At 41.9% G+C, this 23,305-nt stretch overlaps 1 protein-coding gene across 2 annotated transcripts in view; it reads right to left on the bottom strand.

The window, feature by feature from the left end:
* The window catches only part of slc16a4 (solute carrier family 16 member 4), a 104,245-nt gene that overhangs the window by 39,756 nt on the left and 41,184 nt on the right, over positions 1-23,305 (bottom strand). For both annotated transcript variants that reach the window (XM_039748534.1, XM_039748535.1), the window contains exon 7: positions 6,827-7,038. In XM_039748534.1, coding sequence (XP_039604468.1) covers positions 6,827-7,038 — 212 coding nt within the window. The remainder of the gene's footprint in view (positions 1-6,826; positions 7,039-23,305) is intronic.

The raw sequence follows: 23,305 nt of genomic DNA, 5'->3' as shown, positions 1-23,305 counted from the left end.
AACTGTCTGGTAATTCTTTACTTCCACCCAGTGCCTGTGTTACCTTCTCCCTAAACTCAACCTTGCAGTCTTCATTTTTCAACTTCCACAATTTGATCCTTGGTTCTGCCCTCACTCTCTTCCTCTTATTGATTTCCAATGTCATCCTACAGACCGCCATCGTCGTATGTCGTATGCTGCTTAACTACACTTTCCCCTACCACCACTTTGCAGTCTTCAATCTCCTTCAGATTTACTCTTCTCCATAGGATGTAATCTACCTGTGTGCATCTTCCTCCACTCTTGTACTTAACACTATGTTCCTCCCTCTTCTTTAAATACGTATTCATTACAGCCATGTCCATCCTTTTGGCAAAATCAGCTATCCTTTGACCTTCTTCATTCCTCTCCTTGAGACCACACCAACCCATCACCTTCTTGTCTCCTCTGTTCCCTTCACCAACATGCCCATTGAAATCCGCTTCAATCACCACTTTCTGTCCCTTGGGTACACTGTTCATCACTTCATCCAACTCACTCCAAAAATCTTCTTTATCATCCATTGCACACGTAACTTGTGGGGCATATACACTAACAACATTCATCATCACACCAGTTTCCAGCTTCATAATCATTACTCTGTCTGAAACTGTTTTCACCTCCAAAACAATCTTGACATACTGTTACTTCAGAATAACCCCTACTCCATTTCTCTTCCTATCCACACCATTGCAGAACAATTTGAATCCATCTCCGATCCACCTGGCCTTACTCCCCTTCCATTTAGTCTCTTGCACACACAATATATCAACCTTCCTTCTCTCCATCATATCTGCTAACTCTCTCCCCTTACCAGTCATACTGCCAACATTCAAAGTTCCTACCCTCAGTTCCACTCTCTTTACCTTCCTCCACTCCTCCAGACACGTCTCCCCCCTCTTCTTCTTCTTCTTCGGCCAACAGTACCCCAATTTCTGCCAGCACCCTTTTGACGAACAGTACTGGTGGTGGTCATTGTTAATCCTGGGCTTGACCGATCCAGTATGGAAATGTGCATTGTTGTGCACGTATTGATTTGGCAAAATTTTACACCGGATGCCCTTCCTGACATAACCCTCCCTATATATCCGGGCTTGGGACCGGCACGAAGAAACACACTGGTTTGTGCATCCTCTGTGGCTGGGTTTATGTTGGTGCTTTAACACACTGTGTTAAAAAGCAGTCACGCCTAAAATCTCCTGCTCTTGTGTTCTGCCATTTGCAAGGTTATCCCAGTTAATGGGTTATCCTAGTTAATGTTCGGGTAGCTAAAGTCTCCTATGACTATGTCTTTTTTAATATTACAAAAAAAAATGTGCATCAAAATTACTATCTGCATTGTGGTCTGTAACACACTCCTAAAATAAGGCTTCTTTCCGTAATGTTTTCCAGATGAAGCCATGTGTCCTTACTAAGATGGGGCTCATCATCCAAATGAAGAGAACTTGCATTTAAATTCAGCAATGCCACCTCCTTTTCTGTCTAGCCTTCCTAAAAAATATATACTGCTCAAAAGAATTAAAGGAACACTTTTTAATCAGAGTATAGCATAAAGTCAATGAAACTTATGGGATATTAATCTGATCAGTTAAGTAGCAGAGGGGGTTGTTAATCAGTTTCAGCTGCTGTGGTGTTAATGAAATTAACAACAGATGCACTAGAGGAGCAACAATGAGATGACCCCCAAAACAGGAATGGTTTAACAGGTGGAGGCCACTGACATTTTTCCCTCCTCATCTTTTCTGACTGTTTCTTCACTAGTTTTGCATTTGGCTACAGTCAGTGTCACTACTGGTAGCATGAGGCGATACCTGGACCCTACAGAGGTTGCACAGGTAGTCCAACTTCTCCAGGATGGCACATCAATACGTGTCATTGCCAGAAGGTTTGCTGCGTCTGCCTGCACAGTCTCAAGGGCATGGAGGAGATTCTAGGAGACAAGCAGTTACTCTAGGAGAGCTGGAGAGGGCCATAGAAGGTCCATATCCCATCAGCAGGACCAGTATCTGCTCCTTTGGGCAAGGAGGAACAGGATGAGCACTGCCAGAGCCCTACAAAATGACCTCCAGCAGGCCACTGGTGTGAATGTCTCTGACCAAACAACCAGAAAGACTTCATGAGGGTGACCCAAGGGCCCCATGTCCTCTAATGGGCCCTGAGCTCACTGCCCAGCAGCATGCAGCTCGATTGGCATTCGCCATAGAATACCAGAATTGGCAGATGCACCACTGGTGCCCTGTGCTTTTTACAGATGAGAGCAAGTTCACTCTGAGCACGTGACAGAAGTGAAAGGGTCTGGAGAAGCCATGGAGAACATTATGCTGCCTGTAACATCATTCAGCATGAGCAGTTTGGTGGTGAGGTTAATGATTGTCTGGGGAGGCATATCCATGGAGGGTCACACAGACCGCTACAGGCTTGACAAAGGCACCTTGGCTACCATTAGGTATCAGGATGAAATCCTTGGACCCATTGTCAGACCCTATGCTGGTACAGTGGCTCCTGGTGCACGACAATTCCTGACCTCATGTGGTGAGAGTATGCAGGCAGTTCCTGGAGGATGAAGGAATTGATACCATTGACTGGCCACCACACTTTCCTGACCTAAATCCAATAGAACACCTCTGGGGCATTATGTTTTGGTCCATCCAATGCCACCAGGTTGCACCTCAGACTGTCCAGGAGCTCAGTGATGCCCTGGTCCAGATCTGGGAGGAGATCCCCCACAACACCATCTGTCATCTCATTAGAAGCATGCACCGATGTTGTCAGGCATGTATACAAGAACACAGGGGCCATACAAAGTGCTGCGTACAATTTTGAGTTGCTGCAATTAAATTTTGGCAAAATGGACTAGCCTGCCACATAATTTTTTCACTTTGATTTTTGGGGCGTCTTTGAATTCAGGACTCTGTAGGTTGATCATTTTCATTTCCATCAAACGATGTGGCATCCTTTCGTTCCTAACACATTACCCAGTCTATATCAGTATAGATATCCAGGAGGATTTCTTTTTCCCATTGAGATCTGATGTGTTTTCAAAGTGTTCCTTTAATTTTTTTGAGCAGTTTATATCCCCTCAATGTTATACTAATCCCCAGCTTTGTTATTTATCCAGATTTTTGTTATTGCTTTAATATCATAATTATGCTCCCCTACATACAAATGCAACTCACTGGTTTTATTTTTAATACTTCTAGCATTAAGGCTAGCTATTTTTAACGTGTTACTCATTTTACTTTTCCATTTAATTGTTGGGTTTGAATTTACATCACTATGCATTTTTATTTTTACACTATTTTTTGTTCCTTGATGTACAGTTCTAAACTTGGCTGTTCTAAACTCACTGCCCCATTTTACCCTAGTTTAAACTATCCTCAACTAACCTACACATGTGCCTCCCAAACACATTGGTTTGCCCCTCCTGCTCAGATGTAACCTGTCGTGTCGGAATTAACCTCTGATTTGAAATGAGCACTAACAGTATGGCTACAAAAGGATGGCATGTAACACATTACCTGTTCACCATTTATTCATACTTTCAAAAACTGGACATATGTAAATAAAACATATAGGGTGTGAATGCCTAGCAGCAAGGATTTTTGGCTTTCTGCATTGCGTGCTCAGTCCTCTGTAATGAAAAACATTTTTACTGTACTTAAATCAGTAGCCCAACACACAGATTTATAAACATCCCGCATTATACCGTAATGCATCAGAAACGTCACAGACAGCTGCTGAGATTTAGTCCTTCATCCATTGTCTGTACTGGTTTTACCAGAGAGATATTACAGAGAGCTAAAGTTAACAGGATCTTAGAGGCAACAGGAATCAATCCTAGACAGAACGTTGTGGTAAAAACATCAGCTCCACATAAAAGGTACTCCAAATTGGAACTTAAGCAACAAAGAGATGTACAGTGCACCCGGAAAGTATTCACAGCGCATCACTTTTTCCACATTTTCTTATGTTACAGCCTTATTCCAAAATGGATTAAATTATTTTTTTTCCTCAGAATTCTACACACAACACCCCATAATGACAACATAAAAAAGTTTACTTGAGGTTTTTGCAAATTTATTAAAAATAAAAAAATTGAGAAAGCACATGTACATAGGTATTCACAGCCTTTGCCATGAAGCTCAAAATTGAGATCAGGTGCGTCCTGTTTCTCCTGATCATCATCTTTCAGCAGGACAACGACCCTAAGCACACTGCCAAGATATCATAGGAGTTGCTTCAGGACAACTCTGTGAATTTCCTTGAGTGGCCCAGCCTGGAGAGATCTTAAAATGGCTGTGCACCGAAGCTTCCCATCCAACCTGATGGAGCTTGAGAGGTGCTGCAAAGAGGAATGGGCGAAACTGGCCAAGGATAGGTGTGCCAAGGTTGTGGCATCATATTCAAAAAGACTTGAGGCTGTAATTGCTGCCAAAGGTGCATCGACAAAGTATTGAGCAAAGGCTGTGAATACTTATGCACATGTGATTTCTCAGTTTTTTTAATTTTAATAAATTTGCAAAAAACTCAAGTAAACTTTTTTCACGTTGTCATTATGGGGGGTTGTGTGTAGAATTCTGAGGAAATAAATGAATTTAATCCATTTTGGAATAAGGCTGTAACATAACAAAATGTGGAAAAAGTGATGCGCTGTGAATACTTTCTGGATGCACTGTAAGTAACAACGCTACCCAATACCTATTTATCTATCCATCCATCCATCTATTTCCTGGATCCACTTATTTCATTACAGGCTTGGGCCATTATAGACATTATCACTTACAGATTTCTTATTATGTGGCTATTGGGACTACAATTCTGCATATTAACAAAATGGTCAAATCTTTTTGTAATAGGGAACATAATGAAAGGCCCTGTTAAAACAGGCAGGTAGTGATGTGCTAAGAAGATAGTGATGCTGTCTCGTTGGACTCTTGAGTTCATTAACTTGATCTGAACTACCATTCATACAATCCCTTACATGTGTCAGAGCTCGGCAAGTTGGACATATTTCAGATGTTCTAGGAATAGAATGTTCCCATCAGTTTATGATACCTGAGCCAATGTCCCTTGAGAAGTCTAGGTGCTACAGGAGCTAACAGCCAATTCAAGAGTGAGTGATATAAGATCACTTCTATATTGGGTCAGATTCTAGACTGTGGCAGCATTTATTAATCTACTTAAAGTCACAAAACACTCCCCAGGACCATTAAAAAAATCAATATGGTTGGAGATAGAAATAAATTTATTCAATATTTAGCTCCCTGAATTTCATTTGCTAAATATTTCTTGTCTTTTTTTACATACAATCTAGAGCAGGACTGCTCAGTCTGATATAGATTTAACACTATGTTGTACAAATAAAGAAATAGAAAAACCTAATTATTGTACTTGGATATATTTTGAGACTGTTACCAATTTAGCATAAAATTTTATGTCTACTTTCACTTTTATTTCACTGAATTTTCAAACACAAATGGCTAATTTTACTGCATGTTATTTTGTTAGATACATTTGTTACTGTAATATTATACCTGAAAACAAGTAGACTACACAAATATACACAGTCCCTCACTCAGTTACATAAAATACTGCTTTCCCCCACTTTAGGAACAACTGCATTATGACAATTATCATACAAATCAAGAATCTGGGACAACTTTCAAATGTATGGCACTGGTGATAACACCCAATTATCTACAGTATGCCGTTGTTCCAAGCACACTTTGCCATGGCCTGCACAACAGTGTGGGGCTGAATGCTGTGAATGTGTATTCTCCACTCTCAGCTATTTCCATGGCTGATGCTGTCGTGTTCACATGCTGTCCTCACAGCTGCCCACCAAGCAGACTGGGAATGATCTGAAGGCTGCAGTGACGTGGGTTTGTAAGCTCACGTGTTGTGGTTGACTAACCTTGTCATGTGTGTTTCTCACGTCTTACGTCATTACCTTGAGCAACAAAGGTCCAAAATAGAATGTGAAACAGCTGGAAAAGCCATTCCTTTGAATGTGAAACCAGAGGCAATAAAGTCTAGGTAAAAATTTTATAAACATTATTTAATGAAGGGGTTTGTTTTGATGACTAATAATCTTATTAAACTAATTCTGTCACGTTTTACGTAATTTAGTGTTTTTTGAACAAAACTGGGGCCAACTACAAATATTTTCCATTTAAATAATTTTCACCTGACCATCAGAACAAGACATTCAATCTGACAGGTGGACATAGTGCTAGAAGATGTGCTCTCCTTGAGGATTCCTTCTTAAGCTGATATTTAGATTTTTAAGTTGAAGTTTTGAGATGTTTCCACCTTTTTTTTCACTCTTCTATTCCCTACCTACATAGCTGGCCCGCTTTTTATGTCATTGTGTGCGCTTTTCCCTTCTTTTAACTCCTATTGTGGTTGATTTTTCCCTCCTCTGAGTCACACATACTGTAGATACTACTGTTTGTTCCTAAGGACAAACTGGTCAGCCAGTCTATTAAATGGTGACTCTGCTGGAATTAATCTACTATTTCAGCAGGTGGATATAGTGATCAAGCTCACTGACTAAGAATATTAACCCACAGAAAGTTTGAATCAAATCTAAGCAAAATAAAGCCTTCAAATGAACTGATGTTATTTTCCAGTAGAATTTGGGAGTTGAATATAAAGATGAGAATACATGAATGCTGCTTCTTGGAAGCTTAATAGACTCTCTGTCTCACCTGCTATTGTAGAGGTCACAAACAGCTATACATTATTACATGTACATTGTGTTTACAACTATGTGCAAATTTTCAAGAGGACTGAAAAGCAGTCTTACCTGAACAGGAAGCAGTAGAGCCATGTAGCCACCACAAAAGATTGCATATATGACAGCATAGACTATGATCTGACTGTATGTGGTAGCCAGAGGGGCTAGCAGGTTGACAATTCCACACAGAATCAAGTAGGCCTTATGACAATGGTACTTATGTAATAAGTTCTTGTCTGTAATCCATCCTGACACCAGCTGAGACAGCGTTTCCGTAATACCTGCAAAGAAACAGAATGCTGAAGATGGTATGTGACCTGGAGTGAGACACAGAGAACATCATACTTAACTCAGAAGAAAAAGCTAGAATGTTGGGGGTAGAGTTTGGGGGAAAAAACTATTTGGTACAGTAGAAATGCAAAGCAGAAATGAAACAAATGCACTCCAGTCTTTGTAAAATTATAACACAGGCCATAGACAGTGACTACACCAAAGACTGTTATGCCAGTCATACAATTTACGGCTCCAGAGAGCGTCTTCCTACTGGATACAATGTAAGAGGCAACTGGAACATATTCACATACACACCAATACCAAGTGAGTTTAAGACTGCAATATACCTAACATGCATGCCTTTGGGATGTGGGAGGAAAACCTATGCAGAAATGGGAAGAACATGTAAATTCCACATATGCATTGTCTGTTCCCAGTTTCAATCCCCCAGGCTGTGGAGCTGTGAGACAACACTACCCGCTACTCCTGGACCAACAGTGCAACATTTATTTTATAAGGCATATTCAACAATGAGGTTGCGCACAGAGTGCATGACAAATAAGACAACAAGAATATGTGGTTGTACTGTAAAAGGTAACAGTGTACCTTGTTCCTTAAATTTGGCAGGTGTCTATCTGAGGACCGATCTCCTCCTAAGGCTCATGTGTTATGTCTGACCTACAGTTGTGCTTGAAAGTTTATGAATCCTTTAGACTTTTCTATATTTCTGCATAAATATGACCTAAAAATTCATCGTCACACCAGATACTGAAAGCAAAGGTTCACATACTTTTGCCACTCACAAATATGTAATATTCGATCATTTTCCTCAATAAATAAATGACCAAGTATAATATTTTTGTCTCATTTGTTTAACTGGTTTCTCTTTATCTACTTTTAGGACTTGAGTGAAAATCTGATGATGTTTTAGGTCATATTTATGCAGAAATACAGAAAATTCGAAAGGGTTCACAAACTTTCAAGCACAACTGTACATATCCTTGGAAAAGTATGTTTTAGGTTGCACCCTCCTCAGTTAATCTGGTCTCATGTGAACTGGGCCAAAGTTCATTTTTTTATTATAAATAGAACTGCAAGAGAACACATATGTCACCTGCTAGGCCTGAGGTGCACATAGTTAATAAGTTAACTAAGGTCTCAGTTGTGTGCTTTCCAGCAAACTGAGCACTCTACGAACATGATATACAAAGGAATTTTAAGAATGTTAACATACATCATCTGTAAATAAAGGTATGTCACACCACTGTGGCTTTTGAGCAGTGTTTTAACTACTGCCTGACCATATGTTATGCGTCTATATTTAAGAAAAAGACAACAATGCCATCATTGAACAAACCCTTGGGACATAGCCCGACTACCACCCACAGGCACCTACTTTTATGGGTACATCATATTTATAAAGTCTAGCAATGGGTAACAGAAAACCAGAAAGACTTAGGTAATCCAAACTAATTGAATAAAATTCAACTATAGTGTTGTGATTCTGCAAATGTAAGACATTACCAGCCATATAATCAGGTTTGATAATGACAGCATTCTGATTGTGGCTGATCAACAACATTGATGAAGTTTGATAGATAGGACAAAGTGACAACAATTTGCCTCTGAAAGTCATCAAGACAAAAGCGTTCATTGTGGACTTCAGGACAAACACGTCTTGATTAGCATTGATGGAACAATGCTGTCAAAAAATTCTGATCCTTGGGTTTCACACTCCCATGTTATCTGAGTTGGATGCAAAATGCAGTATTCATACTCATTCATGCTCAAGAGCTACTTCATTTCCAGAGGCAATAGTAAGCTGACACTTTTGAACTTTAATTACTACTGTATACTACTGAAATTGTCCTAACTGATACCATCTACATTTGAATATGGTAAGGCGGAAGGTTTCTGAGATCTTCCTCAAAAAAATTGCAGTATCTGATGGACTGTGACTTTCCATTAGTTGAGGATTTGACCTCTCAAGCTGCTGCCTTTAAGCCTGTGATTTGTTAAAGGATTCCAAACACCCTGGACTGAAATTGATCTCACCTTTACAGTTTGGCAGATGGCAATAGCAGGGGTGGGCAAAGTCAGTCCTGCAGGGCCACAGTGGCTACAGGTTTTTGCTCCAACCCAGTTGCTTAATTAGAAAACAATCCTCGTCAATAATTCAATTTCATGGCTTGTTAGTGCTTTAAATCTGCCGTATCAGGCCATTCTAATATCCTAGATTTTATTTACTTTCTAATGATATCATCAAAATTATATGAAGTCTAAAATGTATGAGTAATACTCAGTCTTTCACTTTTTTCTCTTCACTTTCCTCCCACCAAACAGTACACAGGTGTAAATGGAAACAAGCAAAATGAAGAAATGCTGCTTTCTTTTGTCATTTGAATCTTATTGCAAGTAAAAATCCATTAAAAACCAAGAGAACAGCTGTTTAAGACTAAAATAAGCAATACGGGTTCAAACTCCTAATGAGCGAGACTACTACAATGAAGAAGAAGAGTTACTTGATCAATGAATGCTTCTTATTAAGCAACTGGGCTGGAACAAAAACCTGCAGCCACTGCGGCCCTCCAGGAATGACTTTGCCCACCTCTGCACTACAGCATCAAAGCCCAGATCAATGGGCTCAAAATAGGTTTTATCCCCAGTTGAATATGTTAGGAATACTTAATGTATCCAGATTGTCTTGCTATCTGTATACATCAAAACTGCCAGTCATTTTGCACTAGGTATCCCTGTTATACTTTAATTCAGTGCTTCTCAAACTGCATTCTTGGGACCCCATGTGGCTTCAGGTTTAGCTCTAACCAGTTTCACAACCAGTGAGTCAATTTACCTCTGACTGATCTCATTTAACTTACTGATTTTCCTTCTCTTGTTCTGCATTCAGAAAAACAGATCTGTGTGATTTTACATTTATAAGTAATGTAGAAATATTTATATTGTCATATAGCTTGCAATAGTTCTTTTTATTTTGTGGTTTTCCTATTAATGTGTCTTTACTTTGGTGCAGTTTGATCCCTTTATTGTATCCTAATCCTTTGACTTCAAAAGATAGAAACTGGGAATTAACACCTTGCATAATAAGGTTTGGTGGAATAAAACCCTGTGGCCTCATTGGGTCCACAGGCCTATGTTTAGGAACGATTGTTGTAACCATATAATTTGTTCTGACTGGTATATATGATCTGGAAATGTATTTAATTTTACTCTCCAATTTTATTTTAATTGAGAGAAAACTGTAAAGTGAATTCCTCTAATAATCCTGTAGTGGAAACTGTGTTCAGAAAATAGATAGCTTCACATAGCAACGAGGTTGAACTGCACTGACTTTAGGAACACCATTATTAAATGATTATTATTATTACATAAAGCAAAATCAGAACTAGAGTAGCCAAGGTAGAAGGGCTCTAAACAGAGAGGCCACCACACATACAAGACTCTGGACCATAATGGTAAGAGAGCATCTGAAACGCTAGGGAGAGCATAGTTTGATGAAGTCTAGCATATAACAGTATTTCTGACAGCACAGCTGCCACCTGATGCAAGTTATATTTTTGCTGCCCATTTACCCAAACCCCCATACATCCTTATTAAGCATGTGATAATAGATTTAATTCACATACAATGCATACTGTTGCACAGAATTTGTACAAAAAAATCAATATATAATATTAATTTTGGAAAAAATGTACACCAATGAAAAAGATTAGCTTTAAAACAATAAAACACACGAAATAGACATTAAAAACAATAAAATATCATGTCTTATTCTAACATACTTAATTCAGACCAGAATCTTGGTGGAGGCTAGAGTTTATCCCAACTAGCATAGGATGCAAGGCGAACACAGGGTGAACACATACACGAAACAAACATTAGGGCCAGTTCACCTAACCTGCATGCCTTTGGGTAATTGGAGGAAGTTGACAGGGAGAACATAGAAACTCTGTTCAGTTTAGGGCCCTGGATGCCAACACTGGTCTCCTTACTTTGAGGCAGCAGTGCTAACACTGCACCACCATACCTCCTACAATAAACTGTCTAATACGAAATTGAATACGAAGAGGGCAAAGAATTATAGGTTACAACATATATAATAATCCAGAAACAGCAACAATAAGAATAATAATAATAATACCCAAATGGCTGCTGCCTACAGGACTGTAGCTCTATACTTTGTATGCATTGCTAAAGGCTGAGTTAATTCAAAGTATAAGGATATCTCAAATGGGCTTAAAATAAACTAAACTAGTACCATACGCCGCATAATCAGGCTGGTTTTTTAATGATTTTTAAGCACAGCGAGAAAATTAACATTTGAAAAATCGGTAATGTAATAAATCAGCAAGAAAAGCAACATTGTTACAATGCACGGAATGAACCAACACACAATCGTCCATGACTGAAAACTGGCAGACCACCATCACTCATGTGCCCACCTTCAACTCGTCACTTGACTCGTTGTTGTCTTTGCACAGTCCAGATGCATCTGTGTCTCACGTAGACTTTCCGTGTTCATGCTGGAGCATCTAAGAAGACGCATGTTTGTCGCGGACGTGAATTGCTGTATGTAGCGTGTAAAACAGTTTGCTATGGTGCATGCAGTCGTGCATCGTAACCGAAAACTCGGTTTTTAAAGACTGCTTACTTCATTGTGTTTTAACCTCAGTTGTAATAGATTGTTTTAAGGATCCCATGGGATACCCCTCACAAACCGTTTTACACACTACATATGGCGATTCACCTCCGTGAGAAACATGCCTCTATGAACAGTCAACGTGGCTTGGAAGTGCATGTGGCCTCTACGACAGACGAATATAAATGACGTCATTTTTTCTGTGTCGTCACGTCCGAGTTGGTGGGCGTGGCTCTGCGTGTTGTCGTTGTATCCAATGGTCTTGGAGTTGGTGGGCGTGGCTCCTTCCTGCGTGCGCCATAGGTGTCTTACTTGTCACCGGCTTAGTGAATCCACGCCGCTTTCCATGGGTGTCTTGCCTTAGTGAATTATATATATAGAAATTGTGTTTAAGTCTACAAATATTATGCCATGTTGTTCATCACCATCAACAACTTGATCATTGTACTCTTCAAATTCAATTCTGGCATGCTAGGGATCTGCGCTGGCAATCGAAAGGTTGCCGGTTCGAATATGCCAATAGGGACTCTGCTCTGTTGGGCCCTTGAGCAAGGCCCTTAACCTGCAATTGCTGAGCGCTTTGAGTAGTGAGAAAAGCGCTATATAAATGCAAAGAATTATTATTTATTATTAAGAATTCTCCACAGTCAGGCTTTTATTGGAAAAACTGATACCAGGCATTGACTGGATGGTTATATTGACTTCTTTGAAATTAACCAGGCTACAGTAAACAGGAATCATGGGCAAATGTTTAGAGCTAATTATACTCTGCTTTCATTGAACTTTTATGATTATATTAGGCTAGTCAGTTTAGATCAAGGGTCTAAATAAAATCTAAATATTATACTTTATGGAATTGCATAGTAAAATTACAATTGTGCTGTCAATGTAAACTACTTGGGTAGCTGATGGCTCAAATAAATAGCTTCTCCTCATTACATTGGTACATATTGTTACTCAAAGATAACATATGTTATCACTCATTTGACACAAATTTGATTTCTTTGGAGAAATGTGAAATGCAAAATAATAATAATAATAATAATAACAAAACAAAAAGCCTGCCAATACAGCCCAACTGCTATGTATTTTCTGCAATGTCACGCCTTTTTGGCAGTGATGACTACACTCAAAACATCCTTGAGCACTGGCCATCATGAGTTGACCAATTTACAGACATCCTGCAGTGTAAATAGTTTGAAATCAGGAACACTGCTGGTATCTAGGTTTGCTTATTAGGTCACATCTAACTGATGAACTAATTTTTATTAATTTTTGCAGAATTAGATTCAGGAAATATATGGATACACAGCCCTTTTTGGATTTGAATTACTTGCGAAATTATTTCAACAATCCAACAACAACAAAAATCACATATATAATAATCCAGCAACAACAACAGTAATTACAGTTAAATAAAGCAGAAAAAAAATAAAATGCAAAACAATATAAGTGGGTTGAATATTTTTTACCACCATTGTGTACTGTATGTGGAGGTGGATTGAAATTGTTCCATCATGGTGTGGATGGGAGGAGAAATGGGGTAGGAGTTATTCTGAAGGAACAGTATGTCAAGAGTGTTTTGGAGGTGAAAAGAGTGTCAGGCAGTGTAATGATTATAAAGCTAGAAATTGGACGTGTGATGATGAATGTTGTTAGTGCATATGCACCACAAGTTGGGTGTGCAATGGGTGAGAAAGAAGATTTTTGGAGTGAGTTGGGTGAAATGATGAACAGTGTACCCAAGGGACAGAAAGTGGTGATTAGAGCGGATTTCAATGGGCATGTTGGTGAAGGGAATAGTGAAGATGAGCAGGTGATGGGCAGGTATGGTGTCAAGGAGAGGAATGAAGAAGGTCAGAGGATAGTGGATTTTGCCAGAAGGATCGACATGGCTGTGGTGAATATGTATTTTAAGAAGAGGGAGGAACATAGGGTTACGTACAAGAATGGAGGAAGATGCACACAGGTAGATTACATCCAATGCAGAAGAGTTGATCTGAAGGAGCTTGAAGACTGCACAGGGGAAAGTGTAGTTAAGCAGCACAGGATAGTATGTAGGATGGCATTGAAGATCAAGAAGAGGAAGAGAGTGAGGGCAGAGCCAAGGATCAAATGGTGGAAGTTGAAAAAGGAAGACTGCAAGGTTGAGTTTAGGGAGGAGGTGAGACAGGGACTGGGTGGCAGTGAATAGTTACCAGACAGCTGGGAAACTACAGCAGATATAGTAAGGGTGACAGCAAGAAGGGTGCTTGGCGTGACATCTGGAAAGAGGAAAAGGAAACCTGGTGGTGGAATGAGGAAATACAGGAGAGTATAGAGAGGAAGAGGATGGCAAAGAAGAAGTGGGATAGTCAGAGAGATGCAGAAAGTAGACAAGAGTAAGGAGCAAGGTGAAGAGAGAGGTGGCGAAGGCTAAAGAAAAGGCATCCGATGCGAGAGATGGACATCTGAAGTGGAGCTCCGCTAGCAGCGGTGTTATTTTTCATATTATTTGCTTATTATCCTGAGATATCCTGTATTTATTCAACCCGAGAGGGACTGCTACAGTATATGTAAGCACAAATAAACATGGCCAACAAGAAGGGGGGTCTGAAAGAATTGAAAACTAAAGCTACACCCAAGCTAAGATCAGCAAGCCCTAGTTCAAGATACGGCCTTTCAAAAACAGACCAGGATCAGATGGGCGAAAGTACAGACTCTTAGGGACCACGGCCCGCTACATCGTCGCCGGCTGAGAGCGAAAAGGGGAGCGAAGGTGCGATCGTGAGTATAGATCTGGATAGCTCGCCGATCGGAGAAGATCACCTGAAACTGGAAAGGGCCTTGAAGTCCGCGGCTTCAATTAGACAATTACGCAAGCCGGGAGCAGCGGGGGCACCGGTTACAGCAGAGTCTGCTGCTTCATCTACGGTACAAGAAAGCACAATTGAAATGTCTAAACTGGAGGTGATGCTCGCTGAGCTCATGCAAGATATAAAGAAAAGCGAGAAGGCTAATGAGAAAGCAAGGGCAAAGGCAAGCGAAAAAATGAGACAGGAGGTGAGACAGGAGTTGAAACAGGCAAATGAATGGCTGCGACAGGAATTCCAACAGGCAAATGAAAGGCTGCGTCAAGAGGTGCAACTTGAGCTTCGACAGGTGCTGGGTAAAATTGAAGAGCGCATTCAGGAAAACTCGGTTAAACTGAGCACGCTTACTGATCAATTGGAGGATCTCAAGGAGACATTCACGAATCGGATTGAAATGGCGAAAATTTAGCTGCCAGTGCCGAGGAAAAAGCAGTAAATGTCAGCTCCAAATGCAAAAACTCGAGAAAAACGAGACAGACTGGCTGCTTTGGAAGATGAGAGTAGAAGGTATAATGTCAGAATTGAAGGTCTGCCTGAGAATTGAGAAAGTTCAAACCCTGTGAAATTCGCAGCTGAACTTTTTTCTAAAATAATCGGGGACGACTTTAAAGCAGAATCTGAGATAGCAGCGCTTACACGTATGCAGATCAAACACCGTTAGACCCGACCAAGATCTTTTATAGTTCGTTTTGAACGATTATCATTTAAGCTAGAGGTGATGGCACTCCTCAGAAACAAGGAAGATATTATATATGAAAATAACCACATTCGTATCTTCCCTGACTTCTCTCCAGCAACAGCTACTAAACGCAGCCTTCTACAACATTAAACAGCGTTACGGCAAGCCAGCATCAAATACAGCCTCTGTATCCGGCAAAACTGAAAGTGGAATGGCAGGGTCAATTCTATGTCTTCGCTAGCAAGGAAGAAGCAGAAAAGGAATTAAGAAAGCTGATCCCGGGACTATTCTGATACATAATAGTGAGTCATGGCGGTTAATGATAAAGCAAGGATTAATAATCTACTGTCTGATCTATTCATTTTAAAATACGGGTTTTTATCAGCATATATTCTCATATATTCTCATTATTACTTAGTATTACTAGGGCTATCTGTTTATGTTTTATTGTGCTTAATTATTCTTTTTCTCTTTTTTTTTCTAATTATTTCATCTTACCCTAAACGAGACTGTTCAATATCATACCCTTGGTTTATTGTTATTGCTATTACTATTACTGCATTAAGACTTGTTATGCTTATTCTGGACACATTTTAACACCATCCCCGGGTTTATTATCTGGGTGTATCATCTTAATGCACTAAAATTGCTGAAGACTATATATATATTTTAAGTGCAAAACTCTTTTTTTTTTTAAAGACTATATTGGTAACAGATATCTCTATCTTTTAACCCTAAAGCGCCGCTGCATTGGGGCTTGTTTTGCTTTGGACGTGCTCTGTCTCTGGGTATGTCAGAGGACTGGGACTGTGTGAAGTGGGTTTTAGCCTCACTTGGGGAGGCAAAAAGGGAGGGTGGGGGTTAAGGGGGGAGAGAAAGAGAGCAGGCTTGATCTATACCTAATCTATCCTCTCAATCTTTATAATTATAACTACCAATGTAATAATAAGCTGTATGGCAACAACTCTAAGGGAAATAGGAAATTAAGACCGAAGCTGTCTCACTTCCAGTTAAGACTATAAAATGACATCAAAAACTCAGAATCAGTGTCTCCATGATGGGACAGTTAACTTCGTAAGCTGGAATGTTAAAGGCCTGAATCACGAATTAAAGAGAAAGAAAGTACTCTCACCTAACAGGTCTAAATGCTAAAATAGTATTTTTACAGGAAACCCACTTACTAAGCAAGGATCAGTTCCGGCTGCAAAAGACTGGACTGGCCAAATGTTCCATTCTAGTTTTACAAAGAAAACTAGAGGTGTGGGAATTCTCATACATAGAACAGTACCATTTGTAGCATCAGATGTAGTATTGGATCCTGAAGGGAGATATGTAATGGTCATGGGAGACTTATCTAACTGTAAAATGATTTTGATAAATGTTTATGCACCTAATGTTGATGATAAGGAATTTATACAAAATTTATTTGCATCCATTCCCAATCTGAACACTCATAAAGTTATAATGGCTGGGGACTTTAATTGTGTTCTAAATCCACTTTTAGATAGGACTTCCTCCACAGGGGAAGCATCTAACACCGCAAAGATAATTACAAAGTTTATAACTGATCACAACTTATCAGACCCTGGAGGTTTTTAAACCCAAATTCAAGAACATATTCTTTCTACTCACCAGTACATCATTGCTACTCAAGGATTGATTACTTCTTTATAGACAATAACTTCTTGCCTAAGATTAAATCTTGCAAATACGATGCTATTGTTATTTCTGACCATGCACCTATGATCTTGGAGCTAAAATTACTAAGCCCCATACACTCACCCCGCAGAAGGCACCTCAACCCGCTTCTATTAGCTGACGAGAATTGTACGGAATTTATATCCAAACAAATCAAATTCTTTCTAGAGACAAATACATCCCCCGAGATCTCTGCAGGAATACTCTGGGAAACTCTTAAGGCCTTCTTAAGAGGTCAGATTATCTCATATCTTTCCCACAGAAATAAATCCGAAGCCAAGAAAGTAGCAGAGATAAAAAGCGAAATTACTAAAATAGATGAAGAACATGCCAGACTACCAAGCGAGACTCTACATAGGAGGAGGCAGGCTCTACATTCAGAATTAAACCTCTTGACAACTAAAGAAACTGAACAACTAATTTACAAATCCAGACATCATTACTATGAACATGGAGAGAAAGCTAATAAGCTTTTTCAGGGATGCCAGGGGCAACGACCCGGCCAGGACGCCGTGAGGGAACGGAAGAGGGTCAAAGCCCACCCTGGATCACGTGGGGGCCGCCTTCCTGGTTGCTCTGTGGGCCACGGGTACAGGGCATGGAAGCTCCACCCTGTAGGGGCCCGTGGTCACCGCCAGGAGGCCCCAATGCCTTGGGACCTGTTACCCCAGCACTTCCGCCACACCAGGAAGTGCTGGGGAAGATTTAGGACGGCACCGGACAGCTGCGGGAGGACAGCTGGCACTTCCACGCTGGGCGTGGCCAAGGGAGGAATGCCAGGAACACCTGGGGCTCATCCGGGAACTGGATAAAAGGGGCCGTCTTCATTCATTCAGGGCTAGAGTCGGGTGGAAGAAGGACAAGGCAGAGAGGAGAGTGGAGGCGGCCCGAAGAAAGGCATTGAGTGGCCAGGACTGTATTGGGGTTTGTGCACTTTGAACTGGGTCTGAGTGACCGTATTATTGTAAATATTTGTAAAATAAAAGTGTGGTGGTTTGAAAACAACATGTCCGCCTGTCTGTGTCCGGGTCGGCTCCACAGCTTTTAGCTCGACAAATTCACAAGCAAGAAGTGCGCAACGCAATCTCGGTAATCGCTAACACGAATGGAGATAAAATCGTCGAACACAAAAATAGAATGCACACTTTCAGAGACTACTATAAATCCCTGTATACTACTGAGTTTAACTCTTTTAGGGCGGATGTCGACTTTTGTCGACAGGAGGGGTTGAGGGCGAATGTCGACTAAAGTCGACATCCAGGGATAGAGGGCGATAATCAGCTGTTAATGGCGACAAATCTCACTGTCGCGTCACAGGCATTCCCTCTGTGCTTGGAGGAATGCTAGACTCGTTGATTCGGCAACTAATCCTAGCGTGTGCGTGAGTTGCGAAATGTAAACAATGGCAAGATGGCATCGACATGTGACAAGGAAGCGAAGTGAGTGCAGAAAAGAAAACACTCGCAGACAATGTTTTGCGCATTATCGCGGAGTCGGATTCTGATTTTTCAGAATCAGATTTTATTGACGGTGATCAGGAGATCGAGCAAGAGAGTAAGAAGCCGGCATCAGCTGATCAAACACCAGCCGATGCCGCGCCAGCGGATCTGCTGCCAGTTGAGCGCCTTCGCGCAGCCGATGCATCTACGGCAAGGTTTGCGTGGGATAAATACACAGACATTGATCCATTGAGAGCCGATCTGGCTGCTGGACTTCACAAGACGGCATGGCTTGCTGTTGGACACGACAGATCACCCGCTGCTGTACTTCAGGCTGCTCTCTCCTGATGTTGCTCTTCAGCTACCGTCAAACGAGATAAACAGGTAGGCAGAGAAATTTTTTGAATCGCGGGCTGCGTTTGCATCGCATTCTCATTTTTCAAAGTGTAAACCCACAACAAAAGACGAGATGAAGCGTGCTGTGGTATTACAAATAGAGATGGGACAGAACTGGTGATATAACTTCAGGGAGCATTGGTCCAAACGTGCTTTGTCCCCTGGTGGCTTTGGACAGGTTATGTAGCATGGTGATAGGTGCGTGCTGCTGCAAAGACAGTGCATGCAAGACAGTAACATTTGTCAAAAGTAAATATTTTTTGTTGATTTGATATGTTACACAATTGCTTTGTGTTCTTTTTTAAAAAATGTCAGTTTTTGGAAAAATATTCAGCCCTGGGAGATAAGAAAAAAAAAAAAAATTAGCCCTAAAAGAGTTAAAGAAGACAATACACAATCTAATGCATTTCTGGATACATTACAGGTACCACAAATAGACGCTTTTAGTGTGGAGGAACTTAATAAACCTCTGGCGTTATCAGAATTACTAGATGCTATAAAGTCACTCCAAGGCATGTGAGCAGCAGGCCCTGATGGCTACCCTGCAGAATTTTACAAGAAATTCTCCGCTCAGCTAGCTCCCCTCCTATAAGCAACATTTACAGAAGCCAGAGATAACCAATTTCTTCCACAAACCTTTCGCCAAGCACTAATCACTGTCTTTCCAAAACAAAATAAGGACTTATTACAATGTGCATCATACAGACCAATTTCACTTCTGAATAACGACGTTAAAATACTCTCTAAAATCATAGCCACAAGGATGGAGAAAGACCAAACTGGATTTATTAGGGGCCGACACTTATCTTCAAATCTTCGACACCTGTTTAATGTAATATACTGTGATGGATGGCCGGCCATTTATCCCGGCCAATACCCCCAAGCCGCCAGGTGGAGCCCTCCTTGCAGCGTGGAGGTCCCCAGAAGACCAGCAGGGCATCATGGACATTGGAGTTTTTATGCAAAGCCCTGCTGGATGCCGTGGGGGCCACAGGAGGGAGCTGCAGGGAGGACCGAGGGCTTCTTCGTGCCCTGTGACCCGTAGGTTTGTCACAGGAAGAGCGACGGACTTCCGGGTTGAAGAAAGGGACTATTTACCCTGACCCGGAAGGAATAAGGACTTGTGGACTATTGGGCAGAAACACTTCCGGGTCAGGAGTATAAAAGGACTATGGGAACTCCCAGACAACGAGCTGAGCTGGGTGGAAGGGTGGCAACGTGTCTGGGAGTGGAGGATTGGTTATTTGTTATTATTGTAATTATATAAGTATTGTGGAGAAGAGTGTGCTTTGTGCACTGTGGGAGAAAAATAAAGTCAACATTTGGACTTTTACCTGGTGTCTGGAGTCGTGGACAGGGGTTCAAGGGAGCGAGAGTGCCCCCTATCGTTCACAGTGGCGTAGTCGGCAGGATACTCTAGCGTCGTTTGCAGAGGACCTGAATAAAATATTTCTGTGGATAACTTGAACCCCGAGAAGACTACGGAATCAGGAATCACCACAGCATCGCCAAATCCCGGAAAAAACGAGTCCAAAATGGGAAAGAAGAAGGGCAAGCAAAGCGACAACGCCAGCGGAGTGCCGTAGGTGCAATGGCGGCCTTCGGGAGGAGTTAAGGAGAGGCCTTACAAGTCGGAGAAACCTCCAGGAAGCAACGATCCCTCTAAGGTATGCGTGCGGGAGCGACATTAAAATCCTTTTATTGTTTCTCACCTTGTCCCGTGCATGTACCTTGGAGATGACCACCTGGAGGCTCCGAGGGGAAAAGGAAAAGGAGACTGCCCCGAAGACGACGGCCTTCTCCTGTCGAAGCCAGAGCGCCTAGAAATCGACTTCCGCATGATGGCAGCCGACGAGGGACACGGTAGCAAACCCGGTGCATTCTGGGAAGAAGGAGCTCTGCGTCCTGCTGTTTGCACCTTCGAGCCCGAAGGAACGGACTTGGTCTTTCCAAAGGGGAAGGGGGAGGCGAGCGAGGCATCACTCAACCCACAAGAAGGTAAGGAGGGTCGGGAAGTAGCTGATCGGGATGTCGAAAAAATATTAAAGACAGACCGCAGTTCGCCGAAGAAGGCAACTCGACCCTCTGAGAACTCCAAGTCCCAGAAGCCTCCGCGAGATCCGTCAGAGCACGTGCCTGAAGCAGGCGTGCTCATTGGCTCCCGGTCGGCAGGTAACCCGAACAAGGAAGTGAGTGTTCTGCGGTTCGAAATGAATAATTGTATAAACTTGCGGGAGCTCGAAAAACTAATCGAGCCCGTAGCGAGTGTCTTACAGGTCCTGACGACCATTGAAAAGATCGTCGGGGATTTGGGAGCGGCAGCCAGAGAGCCGTTGGAGAAGGTGAGGGCCTACGTGCGGCGATTTGGTGGGGAGCCTCCCGTAATGAATGATGCGGCGATACAGGTAAGCGAGACCCGTATCGTACATAATAGAGGGACGCGGTGTGATCCGGGCCCGCGTTTAATAAATAGCGGGTGCCAATACACGTACCCTACAAGAGAGGTCGGTACATTAACCGAGTGGTCGGCGGAAGGGCTAATCGATCCGGGGCAGCTAGACAGTGCTGACTCCCGGGGCGAGGCAGCCCTGAAGACGCCGCCGCCGGTAATTTGTAAAAGTAAAGGGGTGCAAACAGTAAAGGGTCTCTCTTTACTTAATAGAGAGACTCGGACTGTAGAGAAGCCCCAGGTTAAGCAGGAGATCCCGATAATAAAATGGGGGTCTCCTGACAAGAAAGGAAAAGAAGCAGAAAGAGAAAAAGCACCGGTAGAGGCGGCAGGGGTTTCTCTCCCAGCAAAAGGGGCGGACCTAACATTTCCTTATTGTTTTCAGTCCCGTAGAAAGAATACCAGGAGGACAGAGGCAGTGTTACGGGTGCCGAAGGTTGGGCCATATTTGGCGGAACTGTCCTTGAAGAGAGGGGGACAAGATGTCAATTTGGAATAATATTCCCCCTAGGTTCTCCAGGGACCAAGATGTTCGTTTTAATCAAGGCTCAACCAGGACGTCCTCTTGGAGGAAGACTTCCCTCTCGGGGCAGGCCGCTCCGAATAATAATTCGTCGCTGGGGGGGGGGAATACTGTGATGGATAGCCGGCCATTTATCCCGGCCAATACCCCCAAGCCGCCAGGTGGAGCCCTCCTTGCAGCGTGGAGGTCCCCAGAAGACCAGCAGGGCATCATGGACATTGGAGTTTTTATGCAAAGCCCTGCTGGATGCCGTGGGGGCCACAGGAGGGAGCTGCAGGGAGGACCGAGGGCTTCTTCGTGCCCTGTGACCCGGAGGTTCGTCACAGGAAGAGCGACGGACTTCCAGGTTGAAGAAAGGGACTATTTACCCTGACCCGGAAGGAATAAGGACTTGTGGACTATTGGGCAGAAACACTTCCGGGTCAGGAGTATAAAAGGACTATGGGAACTCCCAGACAACGAGCTGAGCTGGGTGGAAGGGTGGCAACGTGTCTGGGAGTGGAGGATTGGTTATTTGTTATTATTGTAATTATATGAGTATTGTGGAGAAGAGTGTGCTTTGTGCACTGTGGGAGAAAAATAAAGTCAACATTTGGACTTTTACCTGGTGTCTGGAGTCGTGGACAGGGGTTCAAGGGAGCCAGAGTGCCCCCTATTGTTCACAATACTCACCAACTAAATCAAACACCCCAGAAATATTATTATCATTGGATGCAGAAAAAGCATTCGACATGATTGAATGGAAATACCTTTTTACTACATTGAAGAAGTTTGGGTTTGGCCCGAACATTTGTGCATGGATTAAATTACTGTATACTAACCCAGAAGCTTCAGTTTGCATCAACAACATTTGCTCAGACTACTTTAAACTAGAACGTGGCACTAGACAAGGATGCCCCTTGTCACGCTGCTGTTTGTGATTGCCATTGAACCACTGGTAATACATTGTCGAAATACTGATCCGATAAAGGGGATTAGCAGAGAAGGACTGGAACAGAAAATCTCATTATATGCAGATGATATGGTACCCTATATTTCGGACCCAGAAAATTCTGTGCCTGCAGTCTTAGCAGCACTCACAGAATTTCAAAAGATCTCTGGTCTCAGAATTAATCTGAATAAAAGTGTACTTTTCCAGTGAATTCTCAAGCATATAATATTAGATTAGATACCCTACCTTTTATCATTGCAGAACAGTTTAAATACCTAGGGTAAACATCACAAGTAAACATAAAGCTTTATGTCAGCAAAATTTCGCCGTCTGCATGGAAAAAATTAAACAAGACTTGCATAGATGGTCAACCCTTCATCTCACACTAGCTGGAAGAATTAACACTGTTAAGATGAATATTCTTCCTAAGCTCCTTTTTTTATTTCAAAACATCCCAATATACATTAATAAATCATTCTTTAGGCAATTAGATTCAACAATAACCTCATTTATTTGGAATTCAAAACATCCACGCATCAAAAGAGCAACCCTACAAAGACAAAAGGCAGAAGGTGGCATGGCTCTACCTAACTTCCAGTTTTATTACTGGGCAGCAAATATACAGGCGATAAGAACCTGGACACAAATAGA

The sequence above is a fragment of the Polypterus senegalus genome, chromosome 3, assembly GCF_016835505.1.
Source record: "Polypterus senegalus isolate Bchr_013 chromosome 3, ASM1683550v1, whole genome shotgun sequence".
Taxonomy (NCBI): Eukaryota; Metazoa; Chordata; class Cladistia; order Polypteriformes; family Polypteridae; genus Polypterus; species Polypterus senegalus.
This window is presented reverse-complemented; position numbering and strand designations above follow the sequence as displayed.